Raw genomic sequence first — 15,876 nt, forward strand, 5'->3', positions numbered from 1 at the left:
TTAGTTTTTTATGACACACTTCGAATATATTTCTTTGTTTATTATTGCAGCTGTGAAATGCTTTTAAGCTCGGCTCGTCTTAACAGCGGGGTTCAGATGTCTACGCGCAACTCCTGCAAAACACTCAAGTGTCCGCAATGCAATTGGCATTACAAATACCAGGAAACACTGGAAATCCATATGCGCGAAAAACATCCAGATGGAGAGAGTGCCTGTGGCTACTGTTTAGCAGGTAAGACTTGTATGAGAGCGAGCTTCCAGTATGATGTGTACAGATATGCGAGGATGGGACAGATCAAGCTGGAGTGACTGAGTGATTGACCTATCGATACCCTGCACCTTGCCGAACTCTGCTCTAGCTTGATGTCTGATGAAACTACAAACTGTGAACTCTCTTCACAGTCCTGCCGAGTCTGATTGTAGCTAAGGTTTAGATATCTCCGAGTCTCAATCACAGGGAAGCCTCCCACGTAACAGCAGGTCCACGCCAGGCTCATGGTATCGATTAGTCGAGCACTTTTTTACTTTTACTTGTACAATCATGAATATATAAAAAACGAACTATTATCAACAGGTCAACAGCATCCCCGGCTAGCACGTGGCGAATCATACTCATGCGGCTACAAGCCGTACCGGTGTGAGATTTGCAACTATTCGACGACTACAAAGGGCAATCTGTCGATACACATGCAGTCGGACAAGCATTTGAACAATATGCAGGAGCTGAACAGCTCTCAGAATATGGTTGCTGTGGCAGCAGCAGCAGCTGCGGCCAGCGCCAAATTAATGCTGCCCAGCCCAACGCCCACTCAAGCAGCGCCGCCACAAGCGGCAGCCGCAACGAGTGTAAGTGCTTCAGTTAATGCAAATGCTGTGTCCAGTAACGCAACAATAACAACTAAGGAAATATCAACGACAGCAACAGCCTTGTCCTCGAGCAAGCCGAAGCCAACGTTTCGCTGCGATATTTGCAGCTATGAAACATCGGTGGCACGGAACCTACGCATTCACATGACCAGTGAGAAGCATACGCACAACATGGCCGTGCTACAAAATAATATCAAGCACATACAGGCGCTGAATTATCTGCAGCAGCAGCAGCAGCAGCAACAGCAGCAGCAGCAGCAGCCGCAGCAACAGCCAGCAGCAGCAGCAGGAAATTCGAGCAGCTTTATGACAGCTGGGCCAGAGGTAGCCTTAGCTGATTTGGCTTACAATCAAGCGCTGATGATACAGCTGCTGCAGCAGAACGCCCAGGCGCAGCAGCAACAGTTGCTGCCGTCCACTGCCAGCAAATTGTCGCCAACAAACACGAGCTCGCCAGTTAGCACGCCCGAGCAGTTGCATGCCACATTTTCTGCATATTCGCCAAAGCCCATGAAAATGCCAACTGGGATCATGAATCTAACAACTGCAACGGCAGCGGCGGCTGGGTCAAGTGTCGAGTCGGAGGCATTCGATGCGTACACGGAGAGTCAGCCTGAACTATGGCCCACGGCCCTCTACAGCTGCCTCATATGCGACTGCTACAGCACTAACGATATGGAGGAGTTGAACCAACACTTGTTGCTGGATCGATCGAGGCAGCTGTCGAGCACGTCCACGGACATCATGGTCATACACAACAACAACTATATTTGTCGCTTGTGCAACTACAAGACCAATCTGAAGGCCAACTTTCAGCTGCACAGCAAAACGGATAAGCATTTGCAGAAGCTCAACTTTATCAATCACATACGTGAAGGTGGGCCGCGCAACGAGTACAAGTTGCAATATCAAACCCAGGTGGCAGCAAATGTGGTGCAGCTGAAGTGCAACTGCTGCGATTTCCATACCAACTCGATACAGAAGCTGTCGCTGCACACGCAGCAGATGCGGCACGACACAATGCGTATGATCTTTCAGCACTTGCTGCACATTGCACAGAAGAGTCGACTCCATCGCTGTTACCGGGAGTCACCAATGCCCATGCAATTGCTGCACGACGAGCAACAGGAGCAGCAGCAGGCATCGCCTTCGTCCTCGAAGAAATCCCTTTGCTGTCAACTCTGCAACTTTTTGGCCAAAAATCTACATGAAATGGTGCAGCACGTCAAGGGCTTGCGGCACATGCAGGTCGAGCAGTTCATTTGCCTCCAGCGACGTAGCGAAAATATCGAAATGCTCGGTCTCAATGAGGTCTTCAAGGTCACCGAACAGATGCCGCTATCCAACACTGAAGGTACGTCTTAGGCAACCTTTCCCCAAATCTCTAAATCTTGAAATCCCATGACCCGCAAATACCAAAACTCCGAATATAATTTTCTATCATTGCTCATAGCATAAAGTCAATCCTCCATGTGATATATATAGGAAATATCTTTAAGATCGTATATTTAGAGCCGAAGTCTAATTAAGCTCTTGCCTATGGTATCTGCCCAGAGGTGATGCTGCCTAATAGTTGGAGTATTTAATAGAAATTATACAAATTAGTTGAATTTATTTTGCGAAATGGGAGGAGAACCGAAAGGCGTCGGACGATGCTGCTGCTCACGAAAAGGTTTATAATTATTACGAAATAGGTTCAAAGATCCACAAGTACGAGCCAAGCGAAAAAGAACAAACTCCTTTTGAGATTTTCGTCCAATGCAAGGTAAGGTTTAGACAGCGAGGGAGAGAACAGGAAGGAGGACAGAGTGCTATTATCCATCATTGGAGCGTACCTAGATACCCTGTAGCTCTGTAGCTCTGTGTGTGTTGGTTGGTGGGTGTACACTGTGAATCCAGATTTCAGATTTCTCTCTCTCACTCTCTCTCTCTCTGTCTGTCTGTTTCTCTGGTTTGGGTTACGGTGTCCGTGGGTACTCTGTGGTTTAGGTGCTAAGCCTGCGGTTCGGGGCCCCGCACGATGCCGCAACTGAGATACGGCAATATCACACTGTGTTTACCTGTGCAACGGCCAACTGCAAACTGCAAACTGCAAGCAATGGATTGCGATTGGGGCCTGGACGTGGAGCAAAGTGTGTGCTGTGCACGTCACTAATTGCAAATTCGATGGATACATATAATCGTTTTTGCATTCTTAAGTAATTTGTAATAATTTCCTCAAGGGTCAGCGTCAGCGTATAAATCTCAAAGCGCATATAAATCGGCAGAAGGGCAACAGACACACACACATATACACACTCACGCACTCACACTCACACACACCGCATACACTCAAGAATTTACGTCCAATACACGTGGTAAGAGAAAGTGAGGGAAGCGGAGCTTCGCACAAGGACGATAATAATCGAAGAATCGGGGAACCAAAAAATTAAAATCGAACTCCTAATGATGAGTTACGAACGCATCGCGCATTAAGTCTTTGTGTGTATGTGTGTGTGTATGTTGTTGTTGCTGTTGCTGTATTGCAGACAAAAAAATAATAACAATAAAATAATAACAATAATAACGCACAGATTGGACCAATTAATATTAAAAAATCGAAATCAATTTAAACCCATTTTAACTTTTAATTACTTTTCATTTTTTAGCATTATTATTATTATTTCGTTTATTATTTTCAATCAATTAGCTTATTATTTCTTGAACAACTAGAACTGGTATTGACTATGGTAAACAAACTGATATTTCAGATATATAGAATTATATACACTTATGTATATTCAACTCGTATATAAAGTTGGGAATTAGGAGTATTATGGAAAATTAAGAAAGTTTTCTGATTCATCAATCTATATATACCTAAACAAATAATCGATATAGTTGTATCGGTAAATATAAAAGTTAATATTATATTATTATACATATTTATATATTGAATTGTGCTGAATTATTAGCTGCTACTTAGCTTCGCAGATAGGACTAGGATCAGGGTATCTCCTAGTCGGGCACCCCGACTAGAGCTTTCTTACTTGTTTTGTTTTGGATTTGGCGGTGAGGCTGGCTCATCTTTGGTGATGATGAAGATGGTGTTGGCGGAGTTGGCAGTGTTGGTGGTGCTTGGTGGTGGGGCCGCGTGACCGCTGCAGTGGTAACAGCTTCGCATGATTATTGCACCTACAACAACAACTACAACTGCTACTACTCCTACTAGCTCTCTCTCTCCCCTTCTTGCTCGCTCTTTCTCCTTATTGGTCTCTCTCTGTTTGGCCAAGTTTCTTCCACTCGCACCCATAGCCGCATTGGTCTTGATTTTCATAATACTCGTTCGCGTAGTTCAAAGGAAAGAGAGTATATAGGTTGTAGTCTTCTTGAAACTGGAGCTAGTAGCTGCTCGACGTTCTGATTAAGACTATATATATATCTTAAATGTAGCACAGTTTTTCGATTAGTCAAAGTCGACCTGCATCTGAAAAGGTTAGCTCAAGAAGTAAACTTAGTTAGTTTTTAGACCCTGGGCGAGTATTGGTCAGTCAGTTGCGCTCGACTGCAAAAGTTTCTGGTATCTGGGGTTTTTTGTTGTCGGCTTTTTAATTCGATGCAATCAAGCTGTATGGAAATTGCTTTGAAATTGGTAATGGAATTTGAAATATATTCGCATTTGGTCCGTATCACAACGGCTGCACCCTTGCTTGCAATTAACTGTACGCAGCTGAGACCAACTTCGTCTCCAACACCAACACCAATACCATCATCAAAAGAGACGGAGACGAAGTCAGATTGAGGACTAAACGTGGTATGGGTTCTGGGTGCTGCGTGCTGGGTACTGGGCTCTCGATTCTCGATTCTGGATTCTGGATTCTGGATTTCATCTGCCGTTCATGTCTGTGAATGTGTTGTGCGTTTCGCTTTTGTTGTGGTCGTTCCTATTATCAAAGGCATTGATTAGCCAAAGGGGTCTCTTACAGGATTATTAATCTGTACGTTAAAAAAAGCATCAAGAGTGCTTTGTGTGTGTGTGTGTTTGTGTGTGTGTGTGTGTGTGTCAGGTCAATGACTAACTTTTGCCAGTGCTTTCAGAGGAGATGCAAAGCTCTGTCATTAATTCATTAAAATTTTGATATATGTATGTCTGAATTTTTGTATAGATCGATTAGAATTCTCGATATATATTTATTCTCATATATTATTATTATAACTCTCTATCTATATATATACATATATATATATATATATATATATATATATATATATATATATATATATATATATATATACGTATATATTCTTTGGACAAATATTCCCACCATTATTGTTGACATTTGGAGTTTGTTTCTTGAAGCATACCTTGAATTTGATGTATTCTGATTTTGGGTAACTCTTCGGAATCGTAGATTAATATCGATTTGGTCATGTGTGCCCAATTAGGTCGAGCTAAGCTGAGAACCGAACTGAGTTGAGCTGAGCTGAGTTGTTATCTCAACGATTATTCATCCCTTTTTCAGCTGAATATTTTACAAAGATGAGTTCCAAGAGTAAAGATAGAGTCTTTAGATTATTTGATCAATTTTGCTCTACATTAATTTACATTTCAGATTCAAGCCTTGATTGCGGTCTCAATTTGGCAACGACAGCTTCTGTTAGTGCGGCGACAGAAATGGGCTTCGGATCATCCACTGATGGCAACATATTCTCGCCGGCCTCTGTCTCCAGCTGTGCCACATCCTGTGGTAAGACACAGCCGCGCACCCTTTCCCCATTGTCATCGAGCGCGCCACACGAACTGAGTTCCAGCAGTGCGTCAACGACTATTTTCAAATGTAATATCTGCGAATACTTTGTGCAATCGAAGAAGGATATGGAAAGTCACATTGAGGCAGTTCATCCCAGTGCCGAGATCGACGATTATATCAGTATACCGACAAATACGGCAGCACTACAAGCCTTCCAAACAGCCGTCGCAGCTGCTGCTCTCGCTGCCGTCCAGCGTTGCAGTGCCACGCCCACGTCGACGCCGACGCCGACGGCAACGCCCACAACACCAGACGAACGGGGCATGGGCATAGACATCGACGATTGCCCTGTCGAAATTAAGCGCGAACGCTTAGACGAAACCGATGAGACCATTAGAGCTGAAGCTAAGGATAGCAACAAGATCGCAAACGAAAAGCTGCCCCAATCGGGTGTTGCATGTCCCCTATGCCTGGAGAGCGGCTACTGTGAGAAGTCGTTGCTGGAAGCGCACCTGATGAGTGTGCACAGTGTGACCCGAGATGGACTCGCTCGACTCCTGCAACTGGTCAATCAGAAGGCGTGGCGTCCTGTCAAGAACGCCGATGCGACAACTACTGACGATGGCAAAAGTGCGCTGAATGATACTACGCCCACAATAGCCGTAGCAATGGGCGTCATGCAGGGCATGGCGTGCCAGCAGTGCGAGTCGAACTTCAAGCACGAAGAACAACTGCTGCAACACGCCCAACAAACGCAGCATTATCCAATGCAGAACGGTGAATACCTTTGCCTGCTGGTCAACAATGTCAGTCGTCCGTGCTACATGAGTTTTGCTACCTTGTCTTCAATGATTGGACATTTCAAAGACTCGCACATGAGTCTCGTCATCTCGGAGCGACATGTCTACAAATATCGCTGCAAGCAGTGTTCGCTGGCTTTCAAGACACAGGAGAAGCTTACCGCTCATATGCTCTACCACAGCATGCGCGATGCCACCAAGTGTTCCCTGTGCCAACGTAACTTTCGCAGCACTCAGGCACTCCAGAAACACATGGAGCAAGCGCATTCAGCCGAGTGTACGGCTGTCACGAGCAGCAGTCCTCGAGATATGTCGCCCAGTCCACTGCTTAGCGCTATGGAATTGGATAAAACTCCAGCAGAGCCAAATGTTTTTGACTTTACTACGACTCGAGCCAGTGAAACAGGTAAGTTCTCCGACGATCTGATTCGATTTGATGCCCTGGAGAACCGAAAGCAGGCGGGCTCGACCCAAAAACCTTTATATCTTCTTATTCGGGAGTCAATCTAGTCCTATCGTCTGTTTGGCCATGTCTGCATATACTGATCGGAGGCAGTCTAACACACCATACTGACTATATGTCATGAAGTGATGTAGTCCTGTCCTATAATAGCTGGAGACTTGAAGGCAAATGGATCTCAACTTTACTATAAACTATCTAGGGCCTAGGGTAATCGAGTAATCGAGTAATCGAGTTCGATTTAGCCACAATTGGTTATGAGGTCGACTTGTGTCTAAAGTGTGGGCTGTTAGGAGGGCTGTTGGGCCTTCAGGAAAGTGAACATATATAACATTTCGATATACTTTTCATGCTTTTCAGTTGCCAAAACAAACGAAACTGGAGTGAAGCACTCTCCGCGGCGTTCAAGCTCGCCATTTCACTTAGACGCACAATCGAAGGAAGCAGCCACGAGCTCACAGTTGCAGTCGCCAAATGTGTTGGATGAGCCTTCGCCAACGGAGCAGCAGCAGCATTTTGCAGTGCTGACTGCAGCGTTGCTCAAACAGCAGCAGCAGCAGCAGCAACAGCATCAAGAGTCCTCGGATGCTCAGCAATTGGCAATGTCAAGCGGCGAGCTGCATCATTTACAGCTGCAGGCACAGCAGGACAAAGCTCATCAGCATCAGCATCAGCATCAGCAGGCTCCGTTTGTTAACCTAAATCCGCAGTCATTCCAAGGACTTCAGAGTATACAGAGCCTGCAGCAAATACAGCAGCAATTGAATGCTGCTGCAGCGGGCTCAGGTATGCCCATAAATCCGGTGGATATGCTCAATTTGATGCAATTCCATCATTTGATGTCGCTCAATTTCATGAATCTAGCTCCGCCATTAATATTTGGTGGCAATGCAGCAGCTGGAGCTGCTGGAGCAGCAGCTGGAATATCCAGTGGAGTAGGCGGAGTCCAGAACAATGGCATTGGTTCCGCCTCAGCAGCAGCAACCAGCAGCTCTGAACGTCAGCCCAAGTGCTCAGGCAGTGCAGCAGGCAGCTTGACAACGGATGCCGCCAACATCAATATAATTCCGACCAACAACAATCAGGTAAGACACAAAGCAACCTACATAATCACGAATCGAATTTGGAGCTAATATAAATCTAATGTTACTGCAGCAACAGCTGAGTAGCAATCAGAAACGGGCTCGCACACGCATTACAGATGATCAACTAAAGATTTTGAGAGCTCATTTCGATATAAACAATTCGCCCAGCGAGGAGAGCATTATGGAAATGTCTCAGAAGGCCAATCTGCCAATGAAGGTATGTATATATATATAGAGAGAGAGAGAGAGATTGGTGTTGATAGATATTTTGTTACAGGTTGTCAAGCACTGGTTTCGTAACACGTTGTTTAAGGAACGACAGCGAAACAAGGACTCGCCTTACAATTTCAATAATCCGCCATCAACAACTCTCAATCTAGAGGAGTACGAACGGACTGGGCAAGCTAAGGTGACCTCATTAACTCCAACAGATGCTCCAGTCGCGCCATTGAGCACAGCAGCAGCAACATCAGCGGCAACGGTTGCAGGAGCAGCAGCAGCAGCAGCAGCCAACAACAACCTAATAGCAGCCACATCGTTGTCAGCGGCAACAGCAACAAATCTCAGTAGCAATATAAGCGATTTTTTTAAAACGCAAGTTGTTGACATGATGCACACTCAGCCGGTAGCTGAGCAGGAGAATCCATTGCCATTGGAGGTGCAAATCAAATCTGAACCGCATGACGACAATCTGGACTTCTTTCACAAAAAGCAGCAACAGCAACAGGAGCAGGCGTTTGAGTTTCTGAACCAACAGCAGATTGAGGCAGCGGAGTCATTGATGCCACATCATCATAATGTGGACATTATGCACGATAACACAATGCAACAGCTATCAACCGGACACTATCAAAATCAGCAACAACAGCAACAACAGCAACAACAGCAACAACAGCAACAACAGCAACAGCAACAGCAACAACAACAGACGAATTGTTTTGAAACAAAGTCCGAAAGTGGAAGTTCAGATGTGCTGTCGAGACCGCCAACTCCGAACAGCGTGGCAGCCAGCAATTTGTATAGTAGCATGAATGATTTGCTCAGCCAGCAGCTGGAGAATATCGGCAGCAACATGGGTCCGCCCAAGAAATTGCAAATATCTGGTAAATCATTTGAGAAGATAGCGGGCACAAGCTCATCATCAACGCCGTCAACAACAGTTTGCCTGGAGAGCAACTCGTCAAATTCATCGAATTCATCGTCTTCAACGTCCGGTGGCAAGCGAGCAAATCGCACACGTTTCACTGACTATCAAATAAAGGTGCTGCAGGAGTTCTTCGAAAACAATTCATATCCCAAGGACAGTGATCTGGAGTATCTAAGCAAATTGCTGCTGCTGTCGCCAAGGGTAATTGTCGTCTGGTTTCAGAATGCACGACAGAAGCAGCGTAAGATCTACGAGAACCAGCCCAATAATTCCCTGTACGAAAGTGAGGAGACCAAGAAGCATAATATCAATTATGCCTGCAAGAAGTGCAGTCTAATATTTCAGCGCTATTACGAACTGATCCGTCATCAGAAGAATCATTGCTTCAAGGAGGAAAACAACAAAAAGTCGGCTAAGGCACAAATTGCAGCTGCACAAATCGCTCACAATCTAAGCTCAGAGGACTCCAATTCGTCCATGGATATACATAATCATCAGTCAACGGGCAGCCTGGGTCAGAATGTGGCAGCTGCTGTTGCTGTTGCTGCTGCTGCGGCAGCAGCACATTCAGTACATTCGAGCTCGCAGCCATTTGGCTCATCTCCGTCGCCGCAGCATCTGTTTAGTAAGGCATCATCGCTGACCGACTTCAGTCCGTCGACAACCCCAACGCCACCACAGAGGGAGCGCAGCAATAGCCTCGATCAGCAACGCTTGCCCAAATTTGACTGCGAGAAGTGTGAAATGCAGTTTAATCAATTGGAATTGCTACGTGAGCATCAATTGATGCATTTGATGAGTCCAGCTCTGTTTCCTGCTGGCAACCATCAGTCCTCGAGTCAGTCTGAAGCGGCATATGGCCCCTTTGGCAGCATATTGCAGGGATTGCAGCAGGCTGCACAGCAGCAGCAACAACAACAACACCAGCAGCCGCAGCAGCAGCAACAGCCGCCAGCAAAAAAGAGAAAATGCTCTGAAAGCTCTATGAACGCTGAGGAAGTATCAATGGGAGAGTTTGAGACTACACAAAAGAAATACGAGTTCCTATATCAATATTTTATGCAGAATGAAAGCAATGCGGAGGTTAAGCAGCAATTTCTTGTACAACATCAGCAACAGCAGCACGGAAGTGAAACCGACTTGGAATTAGAGTTCCTGAGCCATTTTTATCAACAAAGCGAACTAAAGAAGGTTAATAACTATGATTTCTTACTGCAATATTATCGCAAAAATGAGGATACGCTGAAGCAACACAACCAGCAATTGTCCTTTAGCTCTAGCAAGAAACCAACAATTGAATTTCTGTTACAGTACTATCAGCTAAATGAGTCGAAGAAGTTTTTTCAGTTAGCTGCCTCGCCCCAAACAGAGTCTCGACCGTCGTCGCAGCAGCCGACCGCGACGGCGGATGAACCAAACAAATTGATCGGCGTTCAGGAGCAAGAGCAGCAACAGCAGCTCCAACAACAGCTTCAAGAGGAAAAGGGTAAGATTGAGCTCACTAGACATCTGGAGGAGCAGGAGCATAACATAGAGCCAGTTACGCAAGGCGGTCAAGTGGTTCTAACTGATTCGAACGATCTATTGACGCCTGATGAAAAGCTCAACAATAATCATATCAGCATAAATATCAATGAATCTCAACGTATGCTAAGCAGAGATACGAAGGAAAATGCCATCGTTGAGCGTCGTGACAAGTTGGAGCAATTGAACAGCTCGAATGAGCCAATCAACGGGGATAAACACAAATCGCCCAGCGATAAGCCGCAGTATTTTCAGAATCTCGAAGACTTCCTCGACGCAACAATGATTGAGAACAATTCACAGATGCTAACATTCAATGATGACGACAGTCCGAGTCCAAAAGTTGAAAATGTCAAAGCAAATGATTGTTTGCCTCTGGACACTACTTCAGTGCAGCTAAGCGCCCCGTCCAAGCAGAACAAACGGCTGAGAACAACAATACTTCCAGATCAGTTGAACTTCCTGTATGAATGCTACCAAACCGAGTCGAATCCCAGCCGTAAAATGCTTGAGGAGATTTCAAAAAAAGTCAATCTTAAAAAACGTGTCGTGCAAGTAAGTCCAAAAACCGCTCAAATATATCTACTGATACCTTCCCACTACGATCGTAATTGAAAAGAGAACCAAACATTACTACCTAATACTAGCTTGTAATGCACTACCTCTGCATAGCCTAGAATGGGATGACAAATATCATAAGCATAGCCCCAAGACGACAAACTTAGTCAAAGCAAACTCAGTTTGTGGAAATATTTGAATACTGATAAGATTCGATTCCCACTCTATTTTCAAATAGTAGAGTCTTTCACGCAGGTCATACACACATTCAGATGTCCTATTCAGACCCTTCCTACTTCTAGAGTCCAGGTTTAATCAAACTAGTTCTCATATGGATGTATAAGTATGAACGCAAGAGGCTGAGATCAATTAAGACAGCAGGTAATTCCCAGTCGGCGGCTCCCGATCATGTTCTTCTTCCTTCTAGTCATCTTATAGATCAGATTATTTTATTGCATCTCCATCACTACTCAGACATATTCTTAGTTTAGTTTACCTTTTTACGTTTATTATTATTATTATTAACATTTCTTTTTGCTTTCTTTTACATTTTTTTATTTTTTTAGTGAATTTTCATTAGAATTCATTCAGAAGCCAAATGGAACTGAAAGAACAAAACTGTGAACTGTGCACTGAAATTCTGAAATTCGAAAATTCTAAACCTAAACAAATGTTTTGATCAGCTAAAAATTAAACCAAATCAAATTTAAGTAACGCCAAGTAAACCCACATCCAACTTTTCTATGGGAAAACGGAGTTATATCTGGTAATTCATATCGGATATCTGCTGCACTCGAGTAAGATTTTGAATTTAAGAATACGTTTAAGCAAATAATACTAATTTAGAGCAAAGCAGGTTGACTAACTTATATAGTGTTAAAAATAGAGCTTCGTAACTGAATCTATTGAAAATGCAGGAATTTTGGAGCACGAATTTTGGGCAAGTGAGGAGTAACAGACAGAAGGAAGCTTAGCAGAAAAGAACGGATCTATCCGTCATGTAAAATAAAAGCAACTAGAGTTCCGACATTGTCAAGATGTACATCTGTAATAATCTCCTATAACCTTGTTATCGATCAAAATCAATGTCGATTGATATCTACCAGAGAAGCTGGAGATTCCACTGTGATGAATTCACATAATACGCGTGCTTAGTCCGTTGGTAATTTGCCAAATTTACACACATTGGGAGCTTGTCTCAATAATTTGGTTATTCGGAATAGCATTTTCCTAGTAAAACCCATAATTCTAGTCGCTGAAGCCTACAAAGATTAAAAAGCAGCCCGAACGAGGATTCAGGCTATCTTCTAGTCGGGTCCTACCGACTATAGTATTTTTTGCAATGTCTCAAAAGTTGTTCTTAATAAAACATTCTTTTCATATTTTCATAGAGCAATTTTATTTTAATACCTGATTATAATTATTATTTTGTTTGTTCGTTTGCAATATACCCATCTATACTACTCCATCTATAAGTCTGCGATCGGGTGTCTTGTGGTATATATTGTAAGGGGCAGCAGTGGTGATTGTTTAGCGTTTTCACTGCTATTGACTTAGCTCTCTTAACACTATCTGCTTTGGGAGCAGGAACGAGTCTTATGACAACGGTCGAGCCCGATTACAACACTCTCACTTGAACTCACCTCACAAGAATGGAAATTAGACTGGTGTATAGTTTGCTCACGTAATTAAGTGTAAATGTATAGTAAATGTTTGTAGCTGCTATTAGACTGCTAATTAATTCGGCTGCTTTCGCAATGGACTTTCAGGTTTGGTTTCAAAACTCACGGGCTAAAGATAAGAAATCGAGGAATCAACGACAATATGCTCACATTTCGGATGACAACAACAGTTTCGACGGATCAAGTGGGAAGGAAGCTGGCAACAATAGCAATAATAGCAACAATGTTGGTGGTGTTGGCATCAAATCAAGCAAATCTCTAGTTTTGGGCCAAGAGGCTAGCGATCAGCCACTGCAGGATTGCCAATTATGCCAAATACCACAGGTAAATATGCAGAAGCATGCATTCAGCGTCGAGCACATCTGCAAGATGAAGGAGCTGCTTGAGCATACCAGCGAGCTCTATGCTCACAGTAATGCCAGCGGCAGCGACAATGACAATGACTGCGACAGGGGCAGAGAGCGACGCTTCTACAGTCTCTCGAAGGCATTTCTGCTGCAGCACGTCGTCTCGAATGCGAGCAGTAGTATCGCACTCACCTCCTCGACTGGGCAGCTGGATGATGAGAACAATTGCTTGTTGGGCTACGATCCCAGTGCGTCGGCATCGGCATCGGCATCGGCATCGGCATCGGCATCGGCCTCGGCTGCCAGTGACTTGGCAGATGGTCGACCGGTTACGACAGCAACAGGCCATCGTCACTTGGCTGGAGACATTGCCCTATCCGTGAAAGACAACGACATCGATATGCCAGAGGCCGGCCGGAAAAGCTCGTCGAGCAATCGGGATCTGATGCAACAACTCTTCAATCGCAATCACATCACTGGTAAGATTTGCGAAATCACACGGATCGCCCCAGCGGAATCATAAATTATATTATTATTTTTTATATTATATTTTAATTTGCTGTATTTAGTGTAATTTAAATGATTTCGCGATGCCTGACTATGATTTTTCATGTGCTGCTTTATTTTTATAATTTAAACACTCGTTTCTCACACCAACAATGAATTATGTATTTGATGTATGTGATGTATGCATAGGTGTGCATACTTGTGCATACGTGTATGCATATGTATATATGTATGTACGCACGCAGTTGTATGAATCTATGTATGTACATACATTGCTCAGTATATATGTAGATGCATGTATGTATCTACGTATGTGCATACAATGTATGAAAAGTCACATGGATAAGCCCTAAGAAATGTCCACTAAGATACACCCGAACACATATGTATATGTATGTAGTTTATGTAATAGGCTCTCTAGTTTTTAGTCACATCATGTATCATAGGTATGTACGTGTGCCCAACGATACATTTGCAGAACGTAATGTCAAAGACTAAGCAAAAGCTGATTTTAAAGACGAATATGGATTAGTTAGATTAGTTAATAAAATATATAGTTACATATGCCTCGCAACTCCTTATTCATAATATATATGTATATAGTATGTACGATCGATATGCATATATAACTGATAATTAATGTGTATCTTAAGCCAAGTAATTAAGAAAGAGCTATCTATACGTATTTAGTACTATCTCTAACGAACCAGGAAACACAATCTTCCAGTTTACACTCAACACTAAAAGTGCTCTAGCTTTCATAGCAACTATATTTCTATATATGAAACTGATATATATATATATATATATATATATATATATATATATATATATATATATATATATATATATATATACATATATATGTAATTCCTGATTGATAGCTTAAATAGTGTACATACCTCAACGAACATTGTTTTATTTGAGTATAACAACATAAAGAAACCCCATTTTAATTACAAACTCAAACTACTATAATTTTGCAAAGTCTGTACAAAACACAATAAATCCTTTTTTTGACTACTAAAAACATTCAATTTCATTTTTTTCGATTCATTATATTACTTTTTGCTTTTTTAAACTTGTGTTTTTCTGAATATTGTATACCCTATATCCATTGAATATGTTTTAAAAAAATATATATAATGTGGAAATGTGAGAAGACAGATGAAAATCTATCCCAATCACCTTGAATATATGTGTCTGAATTGTCATATATAAACAACAGTCAACATTCTGATTAAGGGTATAGGGTATGCGACAAGTCGTGCATTGACGACTTGAGATATGGAAAAATCTGTATGCAGTACAGTAGTAAAGAACCTAAAAACCCTTTTTTTGAACAGTTATAGGTGGCAAATAATTTGGAATACTTTCGCTAAAATCGACTTGATATGACTTGGGAGGTAAGTACCCTTACAATCATATACATCTATATTTGTGCATATATATGTAATTAGCCGATTCCCATTTTATCATTTGCAGAAAACGTTTCGTATCTCGCAACAATTTGACGTAAATAGAAAGCAGAGGAAAAGCAGGAGGATGATATTAAAGCATTATTTAATGAAAACTAAAAATACGCATAAACACATATATATATATATATATATATATTTACTAACATACTATATGAAAACTTGAAAGTTCCTATTTTGAAGAAATTTAATGCGGCTAAATTTATACATAAAGTATGTGTAAGTCAAAGAGATTACATTAACATTAAATATAAGAATTATATAACGATACGGAAGTGTTCCTAACTATTCAAAATAAATATATATATATATATAGACACACACATCATATACGTAGCAATAATCTTATAAAAACTATCATCAAATTATCATAAATGCAAAAATGAAAACAAAGAAGAAAAGGAAACAGAAATAATCTGAACTGAGAACTCCGCAGATCTCTCATTGATTGCGGAGTTGTGAGTTAACTTACAACTTTCTTTTCTCAACATATACTTAGAGTAATACATGCATACATACAACCAATCATTCTACTATGTATATATACGTATATATACATATATATATATATATGCATATATATGATATTTCAAACAACTAGATGAGAAGAGAAGAGAACGTTCGAATTAGAGAGATGCAAACTGAGTTCCTAGCATTATATTGCTTTATGCCTTTATTTTCTATTTAAGAT

The 15,876-nt window shown here is 42.2% G+C and overlaps 1 protein-coding gene across 5 annotated transcripts in view; it reads left to right on the forward strand.

Annotated features, from left to right (window-relative positions):
* Window positions 1-15,287, forward strand: part of LOC111600230 (zinc finger protein 2) — a 33,026-nt gene extending 17,739 nt beyond the window's left edge. For 2 of the 5 annotated variants that reach the window (XM_030223973.1, XM_030223974.1), the window contains exons 3-9: window positions 51-232; window positions 575-2,221; window positions 5,460-6,803; window positions 7,218-7,942; window positions 8,013-8,159; window positions 8,220-11,168; window positions 12,941-13,767. In XM_030223973.1, the coding sequence (XP_030079833.1) occupies window positions 51-232; window positions 575-2,221; window positions 5,460-6,803; window positions 7,218-7,942; window positions 8,013-8,159; window positions 8,220-11,168; window positions 12,941-13,723 (7,777 nt within the window). In that variant the 3' untranslated portion in view covers window positions 13,724-13,767. Of the gene's footprint in view, window positions 1-50; window positions 233-574; window positions 2,222-5,459; window positions 6,804-7,217; window positions 7,943-8,012; window positions 8,160-8,219; window positions 11,169-11,737; window positions 11,969-12,027; window positions 12,080-12,940; window positions 13,768-15,053; window positions 15,114-15,192 lie in introns of those variants that run through there. The other 3 variants (XM_030223975.1, XR_003944225.1, XR_003944226.1) reach the window with 3 other exon arrangements.
* The last annotated feature ends 589 nt before the right edge of the window (window positions 15,288-15,876 follow it).

The sequence above is a fragment of the Drosophila hydei genome, unplaced genomic scaffold (assembly GCF_003285905.1).
Source record: "Drosophila hydei strain 15085-1641.00,03,60 unplaced genomic scaffold, DhydRS2 tig00000330-arrow-arrow-pilon, whole genome shotgun sequence".
In the NCBI taxonomy this organism is placed as follows: domain Eukaryota; kingdom Metazoa; phylum Arthropoda; class Insecta; order Diptera; family Drosophilidae; genus Drosophila; species Drosophila hydei.